The sequence below is a fragment of the Lepisosteus oculatus genome, chromosome 3, assembly GCF_040954835.1.
Source record: "Lepisosteus oculatus isolate fLepOcu1 chromosome 3, fLepOcu1.hap2, whole genome shotgun sequence".
Lineage (NCBI taxonomy): Eukaryota > Metazoa > Chordata > Actinopteri > Semionotiformes > Lepisosteidae > Lepisosteus > Lepisosteus oculatus.
This window is the reverse complement of record NC_090698.1, coordinates 50,610,771-50,637,345: the sequence shown is the minus strand read 5'-3', so window position 1 is coordinate 50,637,345 and position 26,575 is coordinate 50,610,771. Positions and strand designations below refer to the sequence as shown.

At 34.5% G+C, this 26,575-nt stretch overlaps 1 protein-coding gene across 1 annotated transcript in view; it reads left to right on the top strand.

Annotated features, from left to right (window-relative positions):
* LOC102694857 (A disintegrin and metalloproteinase with thrombospondin motifs 19) overlaps positions 1–26,575 on the top strand; it is a 119,589-nt gene that overhangs the window by 18,145 nt on the left and 74,869 nt on the right. Inside the window, exons 7-8 of the mRNA XM_015366082.2 lie at positions 2,136–2,179; positions 21,500–21,605. Of these exons, the coding sequence (XP_015221568.1) occupies positions 2,136–2,179; positions 21,500–21,605 (150 nt within the window). The remainder of the gene's footprint in view (positions 1–2,135; positions 2,180–21,499; positions 21,606–26,575) is intronic.

Sequence of the window (26,575 nt, the reverse complement as noted above, 5' to 3'; positions counted from 1 at the left end):
TTAAGAAATGATGTCAGAACATCCCAAGAAAGAGCAAGAACTCAAAGTGGCTTCAGCAAAACATCTCAAATGATTACACAAATAGTGTAGTGAGTTGATTGGGTTGCATGCTTGAGTAGCATGCAGTTATTGCCTCAAAGGAGAAGTCAAGCTTTGCTTGACTTATGCAAGCTAGTCAAGCTCTGACTTTTATGCTCTGAAATATACTTAAACTAAAACACTTGAAATCCCTATGTTGAACACAAAATACAGTATGCTTCCATTTTATTATGATACAATGTATGCATTGATTTACCAAAAGATAAAAGATATATTATAATATACTTTATCATTGAAATGTCATGATCAAAAAAACTTTAAAGAAAAAATAACAGTTTTGACTTTATTTTGCTGAGGGCATTCACTATCGGTTGTCATTGAATGATTTGGTTTCCTATGATCACACAAAGATATGCAGGTTTGTTTTAGTTGGTTATACTAAATGATCCCATTTATCCATGGCCTTGTGATGGATGGGTGTCACATTCAAAGGATAGAGCAGTTGTTTATTCTCATTCTAGCTTGCTACCCACTACAATGTGCAAGTTGTGCATCTTGAAAATGTTATAGAAAATACATTTGTTTTGCTGTTAGTTCTGTGCTGACATGCTTTGTGTATTCTTTTAAATAGTTGTAGTAGTTCTGATATTAATATGTTTGCAGCTTTTTTTGTTGTTGTGATGTGTATCTTTTTTAGGAACTGATTACCTATTTAAGATGTGTTAGATTAGAGTGACTACTTAATTTGACCTAACCTGCTTTGCTTATATGGGCATGAAACATTGCTGTCTACTGACTGATCTGGTTGAATAAAAGGATTATTATTTTGGAACTGCTTAAACATATCTTGGCAAAAATACCTTGAGGGTTGTGTTAAACATCAACATCAAATTAGTTTTTGTAGTCTAAACAAAAACATTCTAGTGTCCCGCGATAGACTTTGCAGTAATATAAACAAATCAGTCAAGTCTCCATGCCTGCTAACAGCTCCATGTTTTCCACCATCATGTTCATGATTTTCTGTGACAACTATTGGCATCAATAATGGCTATTTGCATGCTCAGAAACTATTGGCAAAGGAACCAGTTTGAGAAATAAATCAAATCACCCTATATCCGGTTGTGCAGTAGATACCTCTGTTCCTTAGATTTTAATAGAAATTAAATATTTGAGAGGTTTTGTGGAATGGTCTGCTGGCATCGAGCAGGAGTGAGAAAGCACTTTCGTCAAATATTAAGATTTATGCTGCAACAGCTTGATTTGGTCCCATTTGGTGTTTCTACTATTATGTTTACTTTCTTAAATACTTTCCTAATTACCTTTTTAGTAGTAATTCATGGTGGCTCTTGGTGCCCATGTGTTAATTATGAATTTCAAATGTCTGAAATTCTTGACGCAATGTTATTATCATCCAAAATGCTACATGATACATGATTTCCTTGAGCTTATTAACAGCTTTTGTCCCTTATGACCAAGAAATGTACTGATACATGTTGATATTGATTTTAAAACCAATAGACTTTGTTTTTTGTTCAATGGGACATTTCACGCTTTACTCTATATTTCTAATATTGTGGGGAAAGAAAAATGAAATGTACGTGAAAAGGTTGTAAAAATGTATCCAGGGAACATTGAGAATTGAGGAGATATTGTGCTAGATCCCAGTCTTACCAGCATGTGACCCTTGACATCAACACAAAGCCAATAAGAAAAATTGCTGCTGAAAGAACTTCCTGATTGTGGCTTTCTGATTTGCCCCTCTGCTGTGACTTAAGGCATGTACACTGGTTAATGTCATCTGAGAACTGTAGCAGAACTCCAATTGGTTGTTGTTTATTAAGTTCACTGCCTTTAGCATTGACCCTTAAATGTTAGTGTTTAATGCACTTTGTCTCCCAATTAACCTTAAATCAGTTTTATGGCTAGATGAATGTTACAACATCCTTGCTAATCCCATACACTTTCTGTGCAGTGCCACTGAAGGAGATAAAGAAGCCTTGTAGTTGTTCACTGAGCCATACAAATTATGTGTAAATGGGTCAGATAATCATTGCAGTTTTGTTTTGGGACTGCTTAAGTTTGTCTTCATATTTCAGGAAAGATTTCTGCGTGCACAAAGATGAGCCATGTGACACTGTAGGTGAGTTAACACCAGATGTTGTTTCATTCTTTTGATAAAGATTATTGCTAAATTAAATTCTTCTAATTTCACAGGAAAGGGCTGCCTTTATTGATTAAAATACACATTGCCCTAATGTGCATTTTAGATTTTGTTTCAAACTATCAGGGTAAAATAAAGGCAACACATTCCCTCCCATTGGTGCCAAGGTGCAAATGGTTTTCAACCAAAGTACATTTTGGTATTTGTTTTTAAAGTAATCTGCTCACAGGAAGAAGCAAATATATGAATTCTCATTTCTATAGCTCATTAACAGTCATACTAGTTTGTTTTTTTTACCTTTTGCACCCGACCAATTAGATTGACAACCTTATTGTTGTTTCCTCTATGTTATTAAAAGCATTATATCAGTACTTTTATAGATCAGCAGCTCTGGTATGTCCTTCTTTGGTTACATTTATTTGAATAATTTCCTCACGGGTACTCAGTTATTAATATTAATACTACAAATGAAAATACAGTGAAATAACCTTTATTAAACCATCACATTACTTTGAAAATGACACTCCAAAATTTAACTAATTACAATTCATTCACATGACAGTAAAAAATTCAAGAACTATTCTTGAATTCCCATTTACTCTTGGGAACAATTGAGTTTAACAGTATTTGGTTTAACAGTAACTTATTTTAACAGTATTTGGTATACCATTAATTGATAGTTAATTAGTATATGATGAATGTTAATAGTATCTTTTCACAAATATTCTCAAATAACAGCTCATACTGTATATAATAAATGTCAAAATATTTAAATAATTATAGCACTGACATATGTTATATTAACAAATAACACTGACCTTCAGAAATCTGGTAGCTACAGACCCAGATTCATAGATTAAAATTAAATATCAAAGTATCAAAATCAAACCTTATATAGAAAGACAAACTTTAATATCACTGTGAATAATTCGTTTTAATCAGATGATCAAAACAATCAAATAAATGACCATTGTTTTAAACCTAACTTTACCTCATTAAAGCTTTATAATGTATAACTAGATTCACAAATGGTTTTAAAACACACTGTTTAAAAATGGATTTATTTAAAGGGTAAGTTGGTACCAAACCAATCAACTAGTTACATCTTACTATTTCCATTTTACGACATAGTTAATTCTTTTGATTGTTTCAGGTAAAATACCTTAAAGTTAAAACTTGTAACTGTTGGTAGATTGTGTGTTTTGGGCTTGGTGAATGATAGAAATAAACAAAACAATATTTTTCAATGAAACTGTTTTATACTAACAAGTATAGAGCATAATAATAACTTTTGTTATGCTCTTTAACAAAAAGAGAAGATTTGTTATTAGAAGATTTGTAGAGGTAATAAATAATAAAATGGAGGAGTTTAAAGTAAAAACATAAACCCCTTGTGAATCAAAAACAAGATTTTCAATAAAAGAAACCATGCATGTTAGAACAAAAATTTAGATGTATGGAATACATTGAAAAAATGGGTAAGAAAGCTGTAGCAAAATTGAAAAGCAAAGTCAAAAAAGAATTATTTATGTGTACACTAGAAAATGTATGTTAAAAATGAGAAACTGTGCGTAAAGAATAGTTTTGACTGAGAAAATCATTTGAAACTTTGCTATATAATATTGTGATAGTCAATATATTATGTAATTGTGATCATATATTACATATATATAAAAATAAGCATTGTACTTTTGTCTAGTAAAACTAATTTATAACCTTATTCATAAAAACAAAACAATATTTTTCACAGATATGTATCCATAAAAACTTGATTTTGCTTTTACCAGTACAGGGCTTGGATATTAATGCTTTACTGAATATTGTTTAAAGCCTCCTACTTAAACAGTAGGGTAAGGTTCATATACAGAGTAGGACTACAGTCAGAATTTCAGTTAAACTTTGACATTCAGTAAAATTAGGGGCACGTTTTATTTCAGTAAATTGTTACTTCATTCTTGTCACGAAGCGTAGTTCTGGACCCTATGCAGACGGTATTATCTGGAAGTAAGTGGAAAAGGAAGTCAGGGAGGAGACGACGAGGATCAGGAGGGGTTGACAGACAGGGGGATGTGATGATGGTGAACTGGGGCTCGGGGGGCGTATCCAGGGCAAACAAGTCCAAGGATTCTAGGGGGGAAATCCGGGGCGAAGTCCCAAAGTCCAAATGGGGTGATCAAGCCGAGATGTGACAAAACAGAGTTTAAAACCAGAACGGGATCCGGTAGAGGGATGGTGAATAAAAACGGGATAACGAGGCCAGGCGTTTAACCACGGTAGAAGGCCTATGCCCTCAAGCCGCGGATGTAGGGCGACTTGATGGTAGGCAGGGCTCTGTCTTCCGATGCAGAGCCCAGAGTAGCAAGAGTGCCCAGCTTAAATAAGGATTGGAGGCAGGTGCATGACATCATCAAAAATGAGAAAGTGCCAGAACGTCCTTAAGAGGAGGGATTAAGATGGTAACAAGTCTAAAGTGAAAAACTTGTGGGTGATATCTGATTCAGGCTTGACATTCAACCCACATGTGCAACATATTGTCAAAACATCTTCATCTCACTTTAGCATTATCACTAGAGTACATCCTATGTTATCGCTATCTGTTGCTGAAAAGCTGATCAACACATTTGTCTTCTCTCGAATTGACTACTGTAATGCTCTACTTTACTTTCATCACATTGCTCCTGTCCTGAAGTTTACTACTTCAAAATCCTCACGCTCATCTATAAGGCTCTGCATGGCTTGACACCCCAGTACCTGTCTGAGCTCCTATCGTCCTACTCCCCACCTCGCAACCTTCACTCTTTTAATTCTGGTCTCCTATCTGTCCTCCAAGCCCGTCTACACTCTATGGGTGGTAAGGCCTTCTGTTATGCCCCAAAGCTGTATAACTCTATCCCCACAGATTTCAGAGAGTCACCTTCTCTAAACTCCTTCAAATCTAGACTCAAAACCTTCTTCTTTAGAAGAGCCTTTATTTAACTGGTTCTGTTCTTTACTCCTCTGCTCCTACTATATTTTGTACTCCCATCTACTGTCTCTTCTCACTGTGTATTCTCATTATGCAGATGTTGTGTATTTTTTATTATTTTTGTCATTCTGTTAAGTGCTTTGAGAAGCCACCTTCAAAGGTGTTATATTAAATAAAATTTATTATTATATTAATTGTAACAGTTTTCATCTGTGTCATATTGGACTATACTGCATGTTTCAGTATGGCTTAAGGTTTGGATTAGTGTTGTATCTGGAAGAGGATATAGTCTTGACATACCTATATAAGGGTTAAAACTAGTAATCCCATCAATCAGGAATGTATTTATAGTATGTGTATATTTTAAGATTTTCCTTAAATATAGATTATCTTAAATTCACATTTTGATGTGATTTATGGTTTGTGTTAAAAAAGCTTGTCGTATACTGTACGGTGAGATTTATGTCTGGGATAGGGTGCTGGATATATATTAAGTTCTGTGAATAGTAATATTAGTTGTAAGTCGTAAAAATGTTCACTAATGCAATCTGACCATTGTCTTGTGCCTCCATTCAAAGTTTGGTGTCATGTCTTCACTACATTTTTGGTTTACTTATTCACTCTTTTGATACTGTTTTTGTCAATTTTTGTTTGCTTTTTCTACTATTATTGAAAGCATAGTTTTTCTAGCTTGGTATTTCTTGGTGTTGCCTCCTAAAATCTCTTAAGTGGTTCATGAGCCTGGGATCTTTTTTGTCTATTCCTTCTGATTGGTGTCTCTAGCAAGCCTCTGCTTTGGAGAGGATAGATCTGAATGGCGGTCTCATTGCTGTGATCTGTTGGACCTAGACAAAAATTTGATCTTGTCACTCAGGCAATTAGCTACCACTGTTTTCCCACTTTGCCTTTTCTCGTAAATCTTGTCTGTTTTGAATCTTTTGTTTTTTTCTCCCTTACTCATAGAGTTCTACAGAATTCTGTGGTGGGAGCTTTACTATTTAATATTCACAATAACCACCATCATAGACTAGTTTCACTGCTAGTTTTCCCATTTTTTACTTTACTCAGTTAAACCCTTTACTCTGCCTATCTAATGCTGAAATACAGATGCCATTTGGACAATTGGTTAAATATATGGTTTACTAATGGAGCAGGCATTTCCATCTCAATTTGAAAGTTGAAGACAGCTTTTGTAGCAAACTGAAACAAAATATACATGAATATCTGAGCCAGTGCATGGCAGACTGGTAAATTAGCTTCTGGGTCTCTAAATCTGGAAAGTCTGAACTACAGTATAAGCATCTACAGTAAGTGAATTATCATGCCCTGGAGGAAGAAGATAAAATATGATAACTACTAATCCATAATTAATCTGACAAGGAGGATACTTAGGTAGAAAACTAATGTGAGATCTAATGATTCAGGCCTTCTTACTCTGCCAAAGACCAGGCAGAACACAACAGACAATAGAGCTTTTTTTGTGTGCGACACCACAACTTTGGAACTTACTGCCCATATCCATTACACAGAAGACTATAAATGTATAACTTTGGAAATCTCTCCTAAAGACCTAAATTTTAATGAAAGTTTTAAATCTATAATTTAATTTTAGTATTGGTTTCACTAGGTTAATTTGTTGTGCATTATTTTTTTCTTTTTTGTTTTACTTTCTTAGTTTTACTTATTTACTTACTTATTTTACATATATATATATAATGTGTGTGCTTTTGCTCATAAATCGAATTATATTTCTATTATAAAACCTTTACCAATAGTTTACTGAAGGGCATTCTGGATATCATTTGTAGACATGTGATGAAATATTGCAAAAAATCTTTGACAGGAAGTTATTCTGTTTCTTGAAAATAATAACTGATTCTGAGCTGTGGAAAGTTAAGTCTTTGAAAAAATTGGTGTTTTTTTATGAAGCTTTCATATGATTTTCACATAAGGCTTTCTATTCTATGAAGTAATAGGTCATGCTGACACACAATATTCATAGACTGCATGTTACCCCATCTTCAGGCATGTACAGTAGTTATTGCATTGGAAAGATTGGCAAGTTTAAGGGAGTAACATTTTGTCTTGAATTTTGTATGCATGTTTCCTAAACTGCATTTTATACTAATTTGTAACAGAGATCCAGTAAAAACCTGTAATCCATTCACTGAAGTTACCTCTTTCGGTGTATTTATTTTTAGGTCAACTTCCCAAGTTTAAAAGTTATGCATAGATACTGGCTGTCAGAAAACTGTCAGCAGCAAATTTCTCAAAAGGCTGTTTCCTGAAGCACACTGCATATTTAGAATTGTTAGAAGGCTATAAATCTACTGCAGCTCCTCAGTGGTTTGAATGATGAATTGAGTTCAGTAATGGTCAAACTGTCATTCAGTAAAAAATTACAAAGTGAATAATTTCATCTTACAGTACTCAATAACTCAATGCAGAGTCCTTTGTGGCTTGTTTATAATTTACAAGGAATTATCAGATAACAAGCATCAGCACATCTTGTATTGCAGTTTAATTGTTGTATATCTTTGAACAGAGCTGGTCTTTTTGTATGCAAATGGTCTAGAAGCATTTTATAATGTTCACAATACAATGCATGCCATATTCAGTCAGATTGTATTGTACACAGAGCTTTTAAAATATCTTTTGAAATAACTGTGGGTAAAAATTAATTACTGTTTCACTTAAGTTGAATAAGAATATTAAGAAGGCAGCATGATCAGGTTTATTTTTATTTGTTGTAATTTTAACCTACATTACTATACGAAAATGCCTTTAACTTAAAAAAAACAAGTATGCATGTTGAATACTAATCTGTATTTAAACTGTTTAAGCTGTTAACAGTTTTAACTGCTTTAGAAGTACAATATTTGTGAGGCATTCTCATACTGATATGAGATACTTCCAAAGTCTGGGGTAACTGTTTAAAGATCATACTAAGCAGTCTTCACAGAATGCATACAACATGTTTAACATTTATTTAGATACAGTTGTTGGAAATTCTGCTTTTAAAGTTTTAAAAAATTGTCTCTTGCAGCAAATAAATATTAGAATAGTTGCTACAGTAATTTTTGCGTGGAAGTACAAGGTGAATGTTGCTAAAATAGTTTGACTTTTTTGTAAATCTGTTAATACAACAGTTCCTTTACAAGGATATTCCTTCTTCTCTATAGAAATAAAAAAAATCACATAGAGTAACCATTATGTACAGTCACATACAGTAGTTAATTGTGGTTCAGTATGGAGATGGATTAGAGTCATCACTGCACCTTGACCAATAGGTCTCTTACCCATATTATAAGTCTTACTACCTACTACCAGTCTGACTATTACCTATTGACAATGGCCTTCTTCTATGAAGACACCTTCTTCTATTACCTTCTTGTATGACTATTGCCTTCTTATATATCAGTTATTATACTTATCTTTATGAAGATAAATGATTGTACTGTAAGTCACAAGTAAAGATAATTAAGATTGAGTTCTTTGAACATATTTTACTCTACAGGTTTTTTAATGGTTTTCTCAGATCTTCATTTTACCGTATTTTTTAAGCTTGCCCCTTAAGTTTTTTCTATGATGGCGGGAGAATTGTTGTGGAATTTAGAAGCAGTAAACTGAGTGCTGAGTATGAAAGGATTAGCCTTAGACTGATGAATAATCAGCCTTTTCTGTCTTTTCTGTTTTTATTATACTTACAAAGGTACCAGCTTTCTGTATCTGATGATTATGTTATACATTCCACAATATGAGACAATCACTTTTCTGGCATCTTTCCTACATAAATATCTTTCTTGTCAGATTAATTATGGATAAGTGGTTATCAGATTTAATCTTCTTCCTTCAGGTCATAGTAACTCACTTGCTGTAGTTTCTTATACTGTATTTCAGGCTTCCCAGTTTAAAAAAAAAAAACAGAAGCTAATTGCCTGATCTGTCATGCGCTGGCTCAGATATTCATGTCTTTTATGTCTCAGTTTGCACCAAAAGTAATCTTCATCTTTCATAGTGAGATGGGAATGTGTGCCCCATTACAAGGATTAAGAGTTTCATAGTAGTAATTGAGATACAATTGAAAGAAAATGCCAGTAAAACATAACCTTGTTACACTAAAACCAAATGAGCAAGTTGGGCCAAACGATGTCCTGTGTTTTTTTAACTTTTCTTCTGTTTATATTTCAGTAATAAAATAATGCATTTTCCATGCAAATTCCAAAAGCATCTATACTCATGCAATAGGTATGTATCTGCAAGTAGAATGTTTAGTGCCCTGTGTGTGAGCAGAGGAACTTTAAGATCCACTCTAAATTTCACAGGGATTACAAGTAGTTGTTTTGTTTAGCATGAGAGCTGCAGAATTCTGGACATGCTGAAGCCTATTAAGAACCTAAGCAGATACAACAGCAAGTAAGACATTACAGTAATCTAATATTGATGAATAAAGACATGGCAATTTATCAGTATGCAAAAGAGCAAGTACCTTAACTTTGCAGTGTTATGCAGTTGGAAAAAATGTTTTTAACATACAGTAGGCTTCGAATGACAACACAATGTGAAAAATAAACACTAAGGTTTCGAACATTGTTCAAGGGTTTAATTTCAGCACTGTTGACAACAACACTGAAATCACCAATACAGCAATGCTGATGTTGGAAGCCAGTAAGCATGAATCTAGTCTTATCAGTTTAGCTTAACAAAATTCTATAACATAGCTTTCAAGTGCAGAAACTATACCTTGTATAGTTTTGTATAGATACTCATCTAGTATCTGTGAACTACCATGAGGTATTGGGAAATTACCAGATTTAGCACAGCCAAGATTTATACATCCTGTAAATAAATTTTAAGAAAGCATCAGCAAATTATTAACTTCCTTAACAAGGTTTTTATTCTGTACGCTAAAGACCAAGTTCAAAGATTCAAACAGCTCATTAGATGCAAGATAAAATCACAGTTGAGCTGCAATGAATGGGATAAACTAGAACAGAAGTTACTAAACACCAGACCAAGTGCTTTCAGCACAGCTTTAATCTGCAAAACTAAATTTTAAGAAGTCATTGATAAGGTTAGCACAGAGTGCAGAGAATCTAGGTTTTGAGTTAAAGCACAGGAGGTTCCAAAGCATAGTTTACCAGCTCAATCATTTAAGTAGCATTTTCCAAGTAAAATGAGAGAAATTTTAACCTGTGAGAGCAGGCATGGGAGAACGTGAGGTCTACAACTGATTAATAATATTGTATGTCTTATTGTGTGTTTTCTTATGAACAGTTGCTTGGATGTGCTACACTGTTTAATAGTGAAATATATTAACTGATATTAGCACTTTAGTTGGTAAAATAAAGGACTGTTGGTGTACTGTGACCCATATCAATAAGATTGACATAGAAGGAGGATCTAGCAACCATATGGACAGGGGTCACCAACCCTGAGCCAAAAGGGGTTGGTGTGTTTGCCATTATTCTTTTTTGGCTGAATTGAAGCAGCTTAACAGCTTGCTGCTGCTTTTCAAGTTCCCAAGCTTTTAAGAGACTTAGCAAACCTGCACAAACATTGGCCCTCCAGGATCAGGATAGGGGATCTCCACTTAAAGGTATCTCTGTATGGCAGCTTATGTTGTCCATAAGAAAACAAGGTTTAATAATATCTATAGCAATTTTTCTTGGTCCTGGTCCTGAGGGAACCATGTGTCAGTTGGTTTTCATTCCAACTGTGCCATTATTCGCAAGTGATAATTAACCTGACTGTACACTAGCTGCAGTAGTATTTACAGAAGACTTCATCATACAGAACTTTATGGGAATAAAAATGCATCCAACACTCACAATGAGTATTAGTAGTATTGAAACTCAACAGTGACTACTCACTCTTTAGTTTGATATCCATTAAAAATCCCATTTAATCTTTTGAGAGCTGAAAGCAAATTTAAACATAGATTTAAATTTATGTTCAACCCTCGGAGAGAGAAATTAAATTTAAACCTTAAATAGAAAATTGAAATCAGTTTGCTTGTAATTAAGAACTCAACTGGGGAGAGAAAAACAGTGATTGACAACCTGTTCTAGTGCTCTCGTGTATCATTAGTTTGAGCTTGCTTCTGACTTGTGGTGGACGTCCTTGTAAAGGACGACTGTGGAACAGGAATGACAATGGAGCTGTTTAAGTGCTTTTTTTCCAAAATAGAGTATCGGCTTCAACAATGTGTCTGGTAGCTTGTTTCATAGTCCCACACTCCCTTGGGGCAAAGAAATGCCTCCTGTTCTTGGTTTTAAATGCACTTTCACATAGTTTCCACTTGTGCCCTCTGGTTCGTGTTTCACTGTTCATTCTCAAGGAATCGGCTGTTTTGCCTTTGTCAGCTCTTTTGAGAATTTTGAATACTTGTCTCAGGACTCTTGTAGTGTTCTCTCTTCAAGACTAAAATAGTTCAGTTCCTTCAGCCTGTCAGTGTAAGGTTTTCCAATCTAAATAAAACCTGGAACCCCTCTGAACATATGTTTTCTATTTAAGTATTGGGATATTTTCCTGTGTGAAGGTACCCAAATGGCAGTCTCAAGACATGGCATGTTCCACACATTACAAAAATGCAAAGGAAAACAAAATTAAACTACGTGGAAGTGTGTTCTTGTGAATTCCCAAATTGTGCATAGTGGACATATTTACAGTACTTACTGTTTTGTAAGTTTACATTATGAAGAAATAAAACCACTTGCATTCTTGGCTGAAATACAAATGGTCCTTATGTAGGAATTTCCTTTGTAGATGTAGAGACACTCAGTTCAGATTTTTTTAATTACACCGAGATGAATAAGTGCGCTGATAAAGAAATGGTTTAGAAAATGTTACTGTTTGAAGAGGTTTGAGTGACTCCTCTGCTCTTACAAACTGCCCATTGCAATTATTGATTTTGATACTGTGTAAATTTGTTTAAATCTAATCAAAACCAAAACCAATATGTGTTTATATTGTTGGGATATAGTAAATAATATAAAGTATATATCTATATACAGTAGTTTGTTGCTTTTGTGTGAATCTGAGATCTTTGTCATTGATAGAAAAGATGTAGAGATATTAGTATAAGCTGGTGTGACCTTTTGATTTGAGGAGTATACGTATCTAATTCTTGCCTGTTGTAATTCCTAACAAAACCAAAAGGCTCCTGGTTCCACAAACTGCTAGTTCACTCAAGTCACTGTTTCTGAGCACAGTACCCCTGTGATAATAGTAAAGTTGATCTTAAGTTCCTTCAAAACCATATAAAATCTTTCAAAACATTTCTCATTCCTTGTGTTTTTTAATGTTCTTGAATGTACTACAATATAGATCTTTTGATCATTTCAAGGCATAGACTTCATACAGAACCTTCTGCTACTGTGCTTTTCATCTTTGGGACAACCTCCTGGTTAGGATTAGGAATGCTAAAGGACTAAATTCTATTAAATCTAGATCTTAATATAATGCTTATGGTTCCTTTTTAATCCTGAATGTACTCTGGAATACTTTGGCAATAATAACAAATTGCAATGGAGTGTTTCCCCAGTACATGGGATGTCATTACTAATTTGTATATTGTATATACTAAGACTAGTCACTGACAATCATTAAATATTTTCTTATTACGGAGAAATCTCAGTATTGAGCCAGTAAAAACCAAGAAAAAATATTTTTTTTGTTATTATTTATATGTTTTCCAATATACAGTATGAAATAAATGTGCAAAATACTCAAAATGCACACACAAGGACATGAACTCAACACTTAAATTAAGAAAATCTCAAAATTGAGTAGATACAATGAGATGTACAGTATAATTGCATGTTAACTGCATATATCATTTCAGTAGTCTCACATCTCATTCTTTCAGGGAGTTACCTAATACCTTATTTTAACACTTGTTTTGAATAGAGTCCACTGCCTTTATACAGGTGATATATGGCCAGTAGGGGTCACCCATTACACTATGAACAATCAATCACCCATTACACTGTGAACAATCAAACAATCACAGTCATCTTCAAGGAAAATTGTTCCTGTACCATTGTTGTAGTACATTTTGTATGTCCGAAAATATATGTTGTTTTTGCAATATATATTGAAGTTACCACTCATGTTTATAAAATTACAATTCACAAACTCTTTGATTTAATTTAGTTTAAAGTATCATTTATGTCAATACATTTATGTCAAGGGCCAATGTCCATAACTTATTTCGATGGAGAAGCAAATTGCTCCTGATAAATTTCCATTGTTTTTCAGTTAGGAACGTTCAGTGGTTTAGTTACAGTATTGATCAGAATGTAGACTCAGAACATTGTAGGTTTACTATATATTGTTATTTGCGATTATACTATTGGGTGGCACTGTTTAGCCTTCTACTGTATTTCACTAACACAGTTCTTCGTCTCCTCCAAATAACTTGGCAAATTATTGTGTTGCTTTGTCTCGGTCAGGGGGGCAGAGTAACTAATATTTTTCCTGTCAAGCAAAGATGGAAAAGGAGGTGAAGTAAGTGGGAGAAAATAATCCAAATTCACATGAGATTACTTTTTAAATCGTGTCCTACAAACTGTTGAATATTGTTGTTTATCATTTATTGCATGGGTTTCCAGGCACAGAGCTGACGATGAGGTGATGCATGTGGTAAGCATCATGAATAAGCTTAAGTGTTCTTGTGTTGTATATTGTATTGCTGAAGTTTAGCTGTTTTTTTTTATTTTAAAGACATTGTATTGTGCATGCATAAATATAGAATTAGAAGACAAGTAAGTCATTAAAGCAGTATACAATTATAAATACAATAAAACGTTTATGGAATATATATTTATGAAGTTAATAGGGCACATTCTAGAATGAAATATTATTTTGGTGTTTTTAAATGAAGAATATAATAATGAATGAGAATCAATAAGAAACTGATAATTACATAGAAAAAATATATACAATATTGATATATACAGGGGTGTAAGATACAACGTTTACTTGCTGTTTGCATTGGATTTATTAAACGCTTAAACAGTACATTCAATTGTTAAGGCCTTATTCTCAGTAGAACATTGATAATTTGTGGAGGCTTTTTAATTTAAGAAAATACTGGTCATGAGCTTTGGTGAATATGTTGCATTTTCATACACACTGTAGTTCTGTATTACTACTGCTACTGTCAAGAACAGAGCTAGATCAGGATTTACAAGAATCAGTTTTGCCTGATACATCTGATATATCTTCTCACATATCTTACATTTTGCAGAGTACACAGGTGTACAGCACATGTAGTGCTTTAAAGTCTGTTAGCTATGAAAGTTGTAAAAAGATTGATGTCTAACAATAAAAATTTTAAAAAGGTTATTGTGTTAGGGTGTAAGGGTGAAATTTAAAATATTAAATTTTAAAATATAGTTTAAATATATAATCTCATATTATCTCATTATTATTTCTTTGTTCGTTGCAATTATTATACTGTATTGTAATATCTCGTAGAAAAGAGAAGCAAAATATTTAAGCATCTTGTTGACTGAGGTAACGTACAAAAATTCCATGCTTAGAACATACTGTATATCCACTCACTATACTGGGCTCATATTAAGAAATTCAAAATGTTGTTCAGAGAAAACCTTGCTTGAATATGCCATGATTAACTTTTTCTGTCTTTCATTTATCATTTCTACCTTTGTGTGAACCAAGAAACATAATATACTGGCTTGTCATTAAACAGCAGCCAAATGCTCAACCTTCTTTTACTTTCCAATAAAATACTGTCTACTAAAAAACAGGTTTATTCCTCTTGGTTTAGGTTTCTTGGACAACACCCCAAACCAACAGCATGATTTAAAACCAATTGAAGAAGTTCACAAGATTAGTCATGGGAAATACCTTAAAGGCACATCATATCTTACATTCATGCAGTTACTTTTACATACTATAAGTTGTAATTTGAACAAGAGACATAATATATTAGAGGTCTGTGATCACGGCTTGTCTGTACAACTAATAAAAAGGAAGGTTAATGGATTTGTGTTGCTCCCTTTTACAATCAAATCAACAAGTTTCACAGCCAGTTTCATTCTGATTTTTTACCTTTTATTCTAAAATTATGTAGAATTTACTGCTGCACAGTGGAAAAAAAAGACTTAAATGAACATAAACACAGGCCATTTTGTGCTGCTGACAAATGACCCCATTATTGACAAGACATCTGGAGGTATTAGAAGTCATATCTGGGTTTTCATTTTGTTCTTCACAGTTGACCACTGTTGTGATCTTTAATAAGTTTTATTATTAAGATAAACTCAATCAAAAAACACTTTAGCATTTTAAATTCAGTATAAAGAGCTTTTAAGATTAAAACAGTGAAAATATTTACTCAGTGTTGTTCGTTTTCATCTGAGATTTACAATGACATTACATGCTGCACATCCTTCTTTTTTTTCGAAGAGAATGATAGTAAAGAATAAAGTTCAAAGTTTATGATTAAAAGAATCCACTTTAGGGTGCAAGACTGAAAATGGTGCTATTCTCATCAAGGTAAAATACTTTTTTAAATGTGATAGTAATTCTAATTGCACTAGTCTACAATGATTGTGAAATATCTTCATTGCACAATATTGTTCCATAACTAAATTGTGTTCAAACAATCATAAGTCAAATGTCTTAAAAGTAGTAAGTCCTATTCATAAGACCACCTTTATTCAGCAACCACTTGTGCTATACTGCAACTTTAAATCCTCGTAACGATATTCACATTTTGTAGAAGGACCTCTGTCCCTCAAACGTGAGGGGGAGGAACAGCTGCCCACTGAGCTCATGTAAGGGGTAGGTTGCCTTCAATGGACAGGGCTCCAGAGAGGAAATAGGAAACAACCACAGACGTGTCTGCCCTGCTGCTAAGGCATGTCATGTCAGTCTGCATCTTAATTAGGTCAACTGCTTCAAATGGAACTTCAGAGAGTGCAAGTCAGTGAATAAGTTGAACAAAAAAAAGGAAGTGCCAACAATTGAAGACACAAGGGTCAAACTGGACAGGTCTACAGCACATGGCAGAATAACAGCTGCTATATGCATTTGTTGCAGGGTGGAGCCAATCTAAGACAGGTTTTGGGTAACTTAGGTTTAGAGAGGTGAAGTGGTGTAAAACGTATAATGAATTAACTTGTGCTGAATACAGACTTGGGAGGAATGTCCGCTGGTTAGAATAGATTTTCTGATGCTATCAACGACATCACACCAAGTGCCGTGTTCCCATAAAGATTTTAATAAGTTTTTAATCAAGATCAATTTATTTAAAGAGTATGGCTGGAGATAGTAGATGCAATGCCTGTAGATCAAATTTTTAGAGCAAAACAGAATCAACAGATTATAGTCAGAATAGTGAAGAATCAGTACAACTATGGTTCTGAATAACACATTTTAAGTATTAAAGCAATTCAAAAAGGGAAAAACAGTTAACAATATATATTGTTAACATTTGAAAAGCCCTCCACTCTAGGGGAAAGCAGGAATATATAATTGAATTAGGGAAATATTCACAAGGACTGTAACCCAAAGGGCTGTCTAAATTGTGCACAGATATGCCAGAGAATAACATACCACGTAGTTCTTAATGAATATGCATAAATAATGGTAGAGTTCCATGTAACAGAGTAAACTGGGAGAAGTCTTAAAAGAGCTTGTTGGTATGGTCTTAAAAGAGGATGTTGGTAGACTATAGAGCTGGGCAAAGCAGTCCGCTTGTACAGTAAGTATACAAAAGAATTCTTTGCAATATGAGGCATTGTGCTGTTCGAAATAAATGAAGAAACTGGACTATTAACCACATGGAAAAATACTTTGAAATGAAGCAGGAGTACAGTGAAAATAAATAAAAAAAACATTGAAAGGATTTTCATTTTAATACCAACAAGTTAAATTATCCAGTTTAAACAGCTGAAGTCTTGTTTACTGTGCTCTAAAGGATAGATTAAATTGGCAGCAAATCATTATATGAATGTGTTCATGAGGAACAACATCAGGTCAAGAATTAGATGCATTTGAAGATTTTTATGTAGTGCTTAAGCACAGTATAGTGAGATTTTTCTTAACCTGCTTGGCTGACAGCCAACCTCTTTGCTGTGGGACAAGGAAACTAGGACCCCCAAAAGATCCATGTTGGAACTCAGCACAAATGGGAACCTTTCCTTAGAGGAAGAGAAATTCATTAACATAATTCATAATTGTTGTAGAATCATATTGTAATGTGAGTGAGTATCAGACAATTATAGGTCTGATTAAAAAAGAGATAATACACAGAGATAAAAATCTGTCAGTGGAGATAAGATTGTTGTGTTTCTCAGATTCCGTCTATACTTAGCACATCAGGATTACTACGCAGTTTACTAGGCAGTGGTTATATTGTAATAGAAAATGGAGCGAGAGAGTATTCCTGTCTAGCATCACAATGAAAGAAACATATTCCGAATTTGTATTGTTGGTGCAGATAAAGGATATACAGTACTGCAAAATGCAATTAATAATTGATGTCAAATCCCAATTTATGTAAGCTAGTATAATTGCATTCATCCTAACTGAAGCCCTTCTTTACCTTCAAGGGAGAAGGAAGAATGTCCAATCAAGGTCATTTTAAAGGTTAGGTAAGATCCCCTTTTCAGGCCATAAAGGTTCATGGGGGAATGGCCACCATTTTTCTCAACCATCCAACACTGGAGATAGAGGTGATAGGGTCAGCATCCTACTCTGGCCAGCCTATTACCCCCCAAAGGATTAACCCCCAGAACTCATTTGGAAAGCAGGGTTAGACCTGGGAGCCACCTGGAAGGAATTGGAGCAAGCTACATCACTTGCCCCTACCTGGGATTGAACCTGGGACTTCCCAGTCAGGAGCTAGACACCCTTGCTGTCTGAGCTACCAGGGCTCCAACTATCTCAAAGGTAAATGTAGAAAATTAAAAAAAAACACCTACGATTGAAATATGGCATCTTACCCCACACAAAACCTCTTTGGTCTGGAGAGATTATGGAGGAGGGAATTGATTCAATGCAGTTAAGGCTTTGGCAATTACTTTAACATCTGTATTGAGGAGTAAAATGGGGAGATATGAGCTACAGTCATGCTGATCTTAATGTTTCTCTAGAAATAGTGACATTGAAGTTTTATACACTGTAGGAAATAAGACTGAATGTGAAAAAGATTCAGTAAGCATAGAATTCAATTTGGGGGGAGAACTGGAATTTGAATCTTTAATAAATCCTATCAGATAGACCCCATCAGGGCCGGGTGATTTATCAATTTGCATGTTGCCTATTACAACAGGAGTTTCATCTTTGGTGCGTGGCTCTTAGAGAGAAAAATAAAGATGGAACATCATTTGGAACATCAAAATGGAACATCAAAATGTACATGTAAAAACAACATAAAGCATTGAAAAGAGTTCAGAAATTGCAACATTACCATGAGCTGTTCAAAGTCAGGGCTGATGTTTACTTGAATACTCATGGCAGAACTTTGGTTAAGTGTATTGCATACAACACAGAATAAAAGCAAAATTTGAAACATGTTTGCTAACACCAAAGAATGCTGATCTTTAATATATTAAAGAATTTAATAAAAAATTACATTAAGTCAATTTGTTTCATATCTTGAAAGAGAAGGTCAATACATACTGTATTTCACCAAAACAGTTTTTAAAGCCAATTAATATTCAGCTGTTGCAAATCCAAGAACATCAAATGAACTGCCAAACCTCACAAGAATAAAGGAAGGCACTGAATATACATTGGAGAGAAAAGCAGATAGAGCTATTTTTCATTAGCGAATAGTTTCAGATTGGTGCCTTGTCTCCTGAAAAGGTGTCACATTATCAATTATGGTTTCACAGCTCTACTTATTCAAAACTGTTTTGGTGTGGTGTGATGTAAAATAGCTACATGATATTTTTCAATACTGTATGTTGGCTATCAATTTATAGAAAATAATACATTGATTTTAAAAAGTAGCAATAAAGGCAGGTTTTTTCTATTTTCTTTGACTTCAAGAAGTTTACACTTGGATCAGTTTCTAGAAGTTTCTAGACGTTTACACTTGGATTAGTTATAGGAAGCCAATACATGTCAGGACATAGATATATAGAGCAAGAAAAAATGCTTTCATTTAGCATGATGTTGTGTGTACTAAGGAGATACAGCTGTTTCTTACACATGAAATTAATAAGCATGAAACAGACATGAAACTAACTTCTTTTAAATAAGAGGGTGATTTACATCAAGTAGCCTTTTTATTGAAAAGCTCAACTGTGTTTAATAAGGAGTAAAACCACACCGCATTAATTGCACTTTTGATGTATTAGGCAGATTTTGAAGATTAAAGCTCTCTTTTATCCTGAGAGAAAGCAGCCTGAAATCTGAAGCTTTAGGTGCAGTAAGTGCCAGAGTGTGATATATGTAAACTCGAACGAGTAATGGTGTATGGAATTTCATACATCCTTATTTTTGCCTGTTTTCACTCAGAATGACTTTTCATTGAATTATTTTCCTTGTATTTTTTCTTGAGTTACTTCTTGGTCATGGGAATTAAAATAAATCTGATTTGCCAATCTGACACAGTTTAAAATACAGCAAGGTTGGAACTGAAATTAGAACGCTGGAACATTTTGGAGAGGTACCAAGCGATTACTAGTGTCATGATATTATATAGTGAAGCAATGAAGCAGTCAAAGATTTTAATAGTAGAATTTTGTACAGCATCATGTACTGTATATTAACAACACAAAAAGTAGTCAGATTGCAAATTAGGGATTTCACAAGAACACCCTTTCAAAATCCTGTTATTTTACCAATTTAATGAGTGCTAAGCCCATGAACCTCTAGTTAGTGTGTAGTTGATTGAACACACAACTTTGTATAGGACTATTTTAAAAAAGTACTGCGGCAAAATATCAGGTGCATGTCTGAAGCAGGTTTAAGTGTTGAGAGTGACTGGTGTGGGACAAATCAGACGTTTTAGCTAAAATCTGAGAAGCTTCGATTCAATTGAAGGAGTAGTTTCCATGACAGAAGAAGTTCAACTTGTGAGGAAAAAAAATGTCAGTTGTGTTACAGTCTTACTTTACGCATAAACCTTAGTAATCATCAGTGTTAACTGTGTGTTAACTACAGTGATCCGTACCATTTTCAGAACTTTTTTAATCATGAGTTGATTTAATGGGCTACATATTTACAGAAAAAAAGAAATGGTGATCAGATGACCAGATTACTTTATATCTACACTATAGATTTCCAAACACTGGAAACGTATAGAACACAATTCTGCCAACTTTTGAAACTGATTGTAATTGAAGACTTGGAAGCTGAAAAACTTAATAATAGGCACAAATACTAGGACAGATAAAGTATTAAATTCATGGCAAAAATTGGAGTCCTGCATCAACCTGCATCATCTTGTCCTGACAAACACATCCAAAAACTCTTCAGCCCTGATTGAATTTTAAACTTTGTACATTTTATCAACAACCAGAGCTTTTTCAGTTATGCTCCTGTAAAGTTGCATCCATAATCTTTATCTCTAAGCAGGTTCTAAACTATGTACAGTATGCTGCTCCTGCCCATAAAGTATGAAGCCGATTAATAATAATTTTAACTTGTATAATTTGGATTGGGTGTTCAACAGGAAGTGTACGCTTTTCAATTGTATATGATATTTTCATATACATATATGAAATATAGGGTTTGTGCATCAACCAGGATGGCTCACTTTCATTTCAGTGTTTGGCTAATAAACCTAAATATATATGTTTATAAATAAATCTGTTTTTGTTTGTTGTTTATACTATTATCATTACTATTTTTATGTATTTTGCTGTTATTAGCAGTAGCTCTAGCTCTGTTTGGAGGTGTGGAATTAATTTTTTAATGGTCCAAAATTGAGTTCTTTATTGTACCTATTATATGTACCATTGCTCAGAGTAAAGTCTGCACTTGACATTTCAAACATTACTAATCTAAAGGTAGCAAACACTTTTTTTACATTCTTGTTAGAGAACAAATAGTCCTTTACTGCTTATATAGAAATTGTCTGTTTTTTTTGCAAGAACTTTCACAGAGATTCAAGAGACAAGGAAGGAGATTCAGAAGATGTTCTAGCATGTTCTAGCATTCATCACTGATTGGATATTCAGGATCCAATATCTACATGAGAAACAGAACTCACAATTTACCACAGTTTTCAGTTTTTAAAGTACTGATCATATTTATTGAACACAGACATTCAGTATATCATATAAGCAATTAAACATTGTTCTTTGTCATTTGATAAACTGTATTTTGATTCAACTTTTTTATAGGAATCGCATATCTTAGTGGAATGTGCAGTGAGAAAAGAAAGTGCATTTTGGCTGAAGACAATGGGCTCAGTCTTGCTTTCACAATTGCCCATGAGATGGGTCACAAGTAAGTGAATCTTTTTCCTGGAATGCTGGATCAGCATTACATATTTTTAATGGTAAATATATTGATATCATTTGTTAGTATTCTTGTTTCCAAATGTGCAACATATCTTAAGGGAATTGCTGATGGATTAAACACGTTACATGAGATACATTCTTTTGTAATCCTAAGAAGACTTTTCACACATGGTTTTAACTCAGACATTTTTGGGATACACAGCACAACTAGGCTTAAGTTGTCTTCAAATATATGCTAAACTTTAAAACAAGCAAGGGGGAAATATTAATCTCCCCATCTCTCATAAGCAGCAACAGACATAGTGTCCTGGGAGCAGTTGAATATACATACGTATGTGTAGGTACACACACCAGCACAGAACAATCTTAATTATACATTTTATGTAAAATGGGCATGGAACCTATGATACCAATAATTACATTACACATGTTTTTGCCTCTACACTCATGACTCATTCCCATCTTTTTGTTTAATATTTAAATTCCCTTTGTCAGTGGAGTATCACAAATTAATAGATACTGTATACTGTACCTAAAAGGAATGTTAAATTCTTATTGGTTATATTTTTTCTCCACTGGTACTGTATACACTGAGATGCTATGTTGTTTGGTTAACTGTTGGTGAGAATTTTTTGAAGACAAATTGCATTTTCTTGTGAGGTTAGTGGTTTATTGAGCAGATGTTTGGGTGGAGGTGAAATTCTCATCTCGTACTTCTGCTTCCCAGTGCACAAAAGCTCAAAAATACTTATACATTGAAAGTGATACCTAGCCCATGAAAATATCAGTGTCTGAACACCTTTCTGGCAGCAATGTACTAATACTGTAAATGCATGAATTTTGGTATCATTGAGCTACAGTGTCATGATCTTGGTTTAGACAAATATTTCAGTTTGAAGATGAAAAATATGGAAAAGGTTCAGTATAGCTGGACAAGTTTTCTTTTACATATTCAGACGAGATTTGCATACTGCAATAAATGTTGCATCTGAAGCCTCATAGAGACAAATATTATTATTTCCATTGTAGTATTAACTAGAATAGAAGTTTGTATTTTTCTATAATATTAAAGACTTTATTAATATACTGTAGGATCTCAGTCACAAACACAACAGATTGCCACCTCAAATATAAAATAGAATATCCATAATATATTGTTTTAATATAAATGGTAATTTGTTTGAAAAGTACTCAATCAATATACTCAAGCAAGCAAAGACGTTTCAGAGATTTTCTGTTTTACTTGTACTGATTTAATGTACAGAGGATACTATAATGATTTTGTGCCTTACCACCACCGAATTATAGTTGTAAGGCTATACGGTATATATGTATATATGTAATATACTGTAACGCAACGGGGGCTCAGGCGGGCGCCCTTGCCGCATCTGGGCGGCCTCATCCCGACTGGAGGCTCGAACCCGGGACTTCCGCGTCTCTCTGCAGCGACCTAGCCCCGTGAGCTAAAGAGAGATCTCTCCACAGCCCAGTAGCTGTGGTCCTGCTATCACAGGGAAGGGCGGTGATCTCTCTTTAGCTCACGGGGCTAGGTCGCTGCAGAGAGACGCGGAAGTCCCGGGTTCGAGCCTCCAGTCGGGATGGGGCCGACCAGATGCGGCAAGGGCGCCCGCCTGAGCCCCCGTTGCGTTACATTGGTGTCAGAAGCGGGGTGGGATAGCCCTTCGCCGGGGATGGCGATTTAAGCGGGGGAGAGTGTAACGCTTACGGCCGACAAGCACTGTGTGTAAGAGCCGGCGTACCAGAGCGGGTGACGTCACCGCCCTTCCCTGTGATAGCAGGACCACAGCTACTGGGCTGTGAAGAGATCTCTCTTTAGCTCACGGGGCTAGGTCGCTGCAGAGAGATGCGGAACTCCCGGGTTCGAGCCTCCAGTCGGGATGGGGCCGCCCAGATGCGGCAAGGGCGCCCGCCTGAGCCCCCGTTGCGTTACAATACTATACTGTATATATGTAATAAATGGTAATATAATATAGGTAATAAATGCAGTGTGTAGGTTTCAGGAAGGCAAAATAGGGAATGCAAAACCACGTTTTATTCTTTTACATTTGCTGATAATCTTTTTGATATATTGTAAGTGCAATAGGATTGCAAAACAGATCTGGGAAACACCTATTTTTATTTAAATGCCAAGCATACTGATATACTGTTGTAATCAAAGTGGTTGTGTGATCCTCACTATGATTACATTTTCAATTACATAGTAATTGTTTTAACTGTTGTACAAGCCTTCTGCTTCTTGGGAACATTGTTTTTAAACCAACACAATTATTCAGACTTTAAAGGAAATGCAAAAAATACAAGAAAAATTACATTTAGTTGTAAGGAAGTAATTTTTACGTTGGACTGATTAATGTAAAGTGCACTGCAGAAAACAAACAAACAAGCAAAAATATATATAATTTATTTAAATAATCATATTTTATAATGCACAAATTAGGAGTAAATTGGAACAAAAATATCTTTATTAGATATACCTTTATTAGACAATCATTTGTATGTTGATGGTTTCCTGTAGCATTTGAATTGTTGTATTTGATCATCTTATGTTTTGTAAACCTTTGAACCATGCTGGTTTTTAATTATGCAGTAAATGAATTAAATAAAAAAAATAATCCTGAAAGTGATTATGAAAATAATCCAAGAAATTGGCAGACTTCAGCAATCCTGCATGAGAGTTCAACATCATATTAAGATATTAAGACAGAATGAACTGTGAGACGTGTTGCCTTCCTTTAAGTAATTGTCTGTTTTCACTAGATCCTGTAGAAATCTGTCAATAATAATTGCAATGTAAACCAAATGTGTATACTGTACATAGTGTTTGTATATCCTTAATATTGCTGTCTGGAAGCGTGGCTGAATTTATTTCTATATTTATTTAAACATTTGAAAAAGTGCAGATCAACATGTTATTTAGAGAGGTGGTATTTGATGTTGCAGATCAAACCAATATAGTGTGAGGCATGTGTTCCCAGGTTTGTGCTGTAGTTGTTTAGCATATTTTATTACAGAATTTAATAATCATCCTTTCATAACTAAAAGAAACAATTTTTATTTAAATTACATTTTTCAAGATAAACTCAGAATTACTCATTTTGTTAATTTAAGAAGAAGTACTGCATAAAATATATCTAGTAATGTCTACATGCTCAGATCAGAATCTAAGCTTCGTAGTGTGGCTTCAGCTCCAGAAAGAGTGAAGTTAGTTTTAATTTTTTTATGTGTGCCTTTTTTCTGTTCTGCCTCCAGTGTAAAGATACAAAAATCCTGGATGAATCTTGGTGTGCTTGCCTGTTTGCCAGACAAACTCAGAGTGGTTTGTCATTTCTTGGCAGTGGCTTTACAAAAGCAGCACTCTTCCATCCAGTGATGCAAACACCCCAACTCTGGGTCATTTTCAAGGCTAAGTGACTTCTGAAAAAACATTTGACAAAATCATGGGAAAGTGGGTCAAATAGTCAAGACTAATTTGTGCTAATGAGGAAGAGCTTTTGGGTTTTGTATGAAAGAGTCTTTGTTTCACTGACAATATGCATTTATTAAAGCAACTCTCATTTTCTCTTTCTGCTATACAAAGGAGCTGGTGAATCCTTGTTTAAGAAGTACAACAAAGACCATGAGCGTCTGTTTGGTCTCTGTTATACTAGTACTCCAGCAAAGGAGAATTTGTAAGACTTGTTTATATTGCTTATATCTTGTGCATTTTGGCCTGACACAGTTTTGTATCTCTTTTTATGAGGCATATTGGTTGATTGTGAGCAAATAGCTGAAAGACAAAGAAAATTCCTCAGAATCCATGTAAGCTGAATTATTTCAAGACATCAAGTATAGAACATACATGCTCAGTTTTATCTTTAAAATAAATAGATCTGTAAACATCTAAGGCAAAATTGCTTTGTTATAAATACTTTTTTTCTCCATTACTCTTTGTAAAGCTCCTTTCAGATTTTTATTTAAAATGGGCACAAACATTTTACAGAGTTATTTCAGTTTACGAGACCATTAAAGCTTGTGGCAGCAATCAAGAAAAAGAACAAGAAAATGACCAACGTAAGACTTATTTCTGATTTTACATTTTAGCATTGGTCACAAATTCCATTCTGTAAAACTATCAAAACAAAGCTATGCAGAAAAACAATTATGAAGGAGTTTACAGGTGTACATACTGTGTAGGTGTATGCTTTACTGTTGTGCAAGATGCAAATAAAATAGTAGGCAAAGTAAAACCATTGAAGATAAAAGCTATTCAACTGTTACCATGTACCAGACTGGAAAATAATTTACCTTACAGGGAAATGTAGTTTCAAACACAATGGAAATAGTTAAGATGCTAAGGTCAAAGATCATAGTTTTCTGCATATATGGGGGTACATTTACTACACAGATTTAATTATTATATATTTATTAAATAACATGTAAATTAATGTGTACAAATACGCGTTTAAAGAACTTTCAGGTGTTATGCCAGGCCCAACAAGGTGTTGAAATGGGCTCGGCGAAAATTTGAGTTAGTGAACCAAGATATGCGGCAATCAAGATAATTTATTCGATGACAGCACTGAAGAGGACAAACAGAGCTGAGACTGAGGAAACAGCTGAGGCAGGCAGAGCAGAGGCTGAGGTCTGAGGTGATGAAGAGATGATTAGTGGCAATGATGACTGAGGAACTGGAAACTGAGGATTAAGAAACACTGAGAAATACTTCTGAGAACCTGAAACTGAAACAAACTCAAAGAAGGGTTAGTTACTCAATGTCTGAGCCCTGAGGAATGGTTCTGTGCAAGGTTCCATGATTGGCCTGATAGGCCCAGCCTGATCTCATAGAGGATGGCCCCAATGAGTCTCCAGCATGTGTGGAATGGCTCTGTGGTTAAGGATCTGTGCCTATGGCTGGAAGGTTGCTGGTTCAAATCCTGCATCCTGCAGAGGAATCCT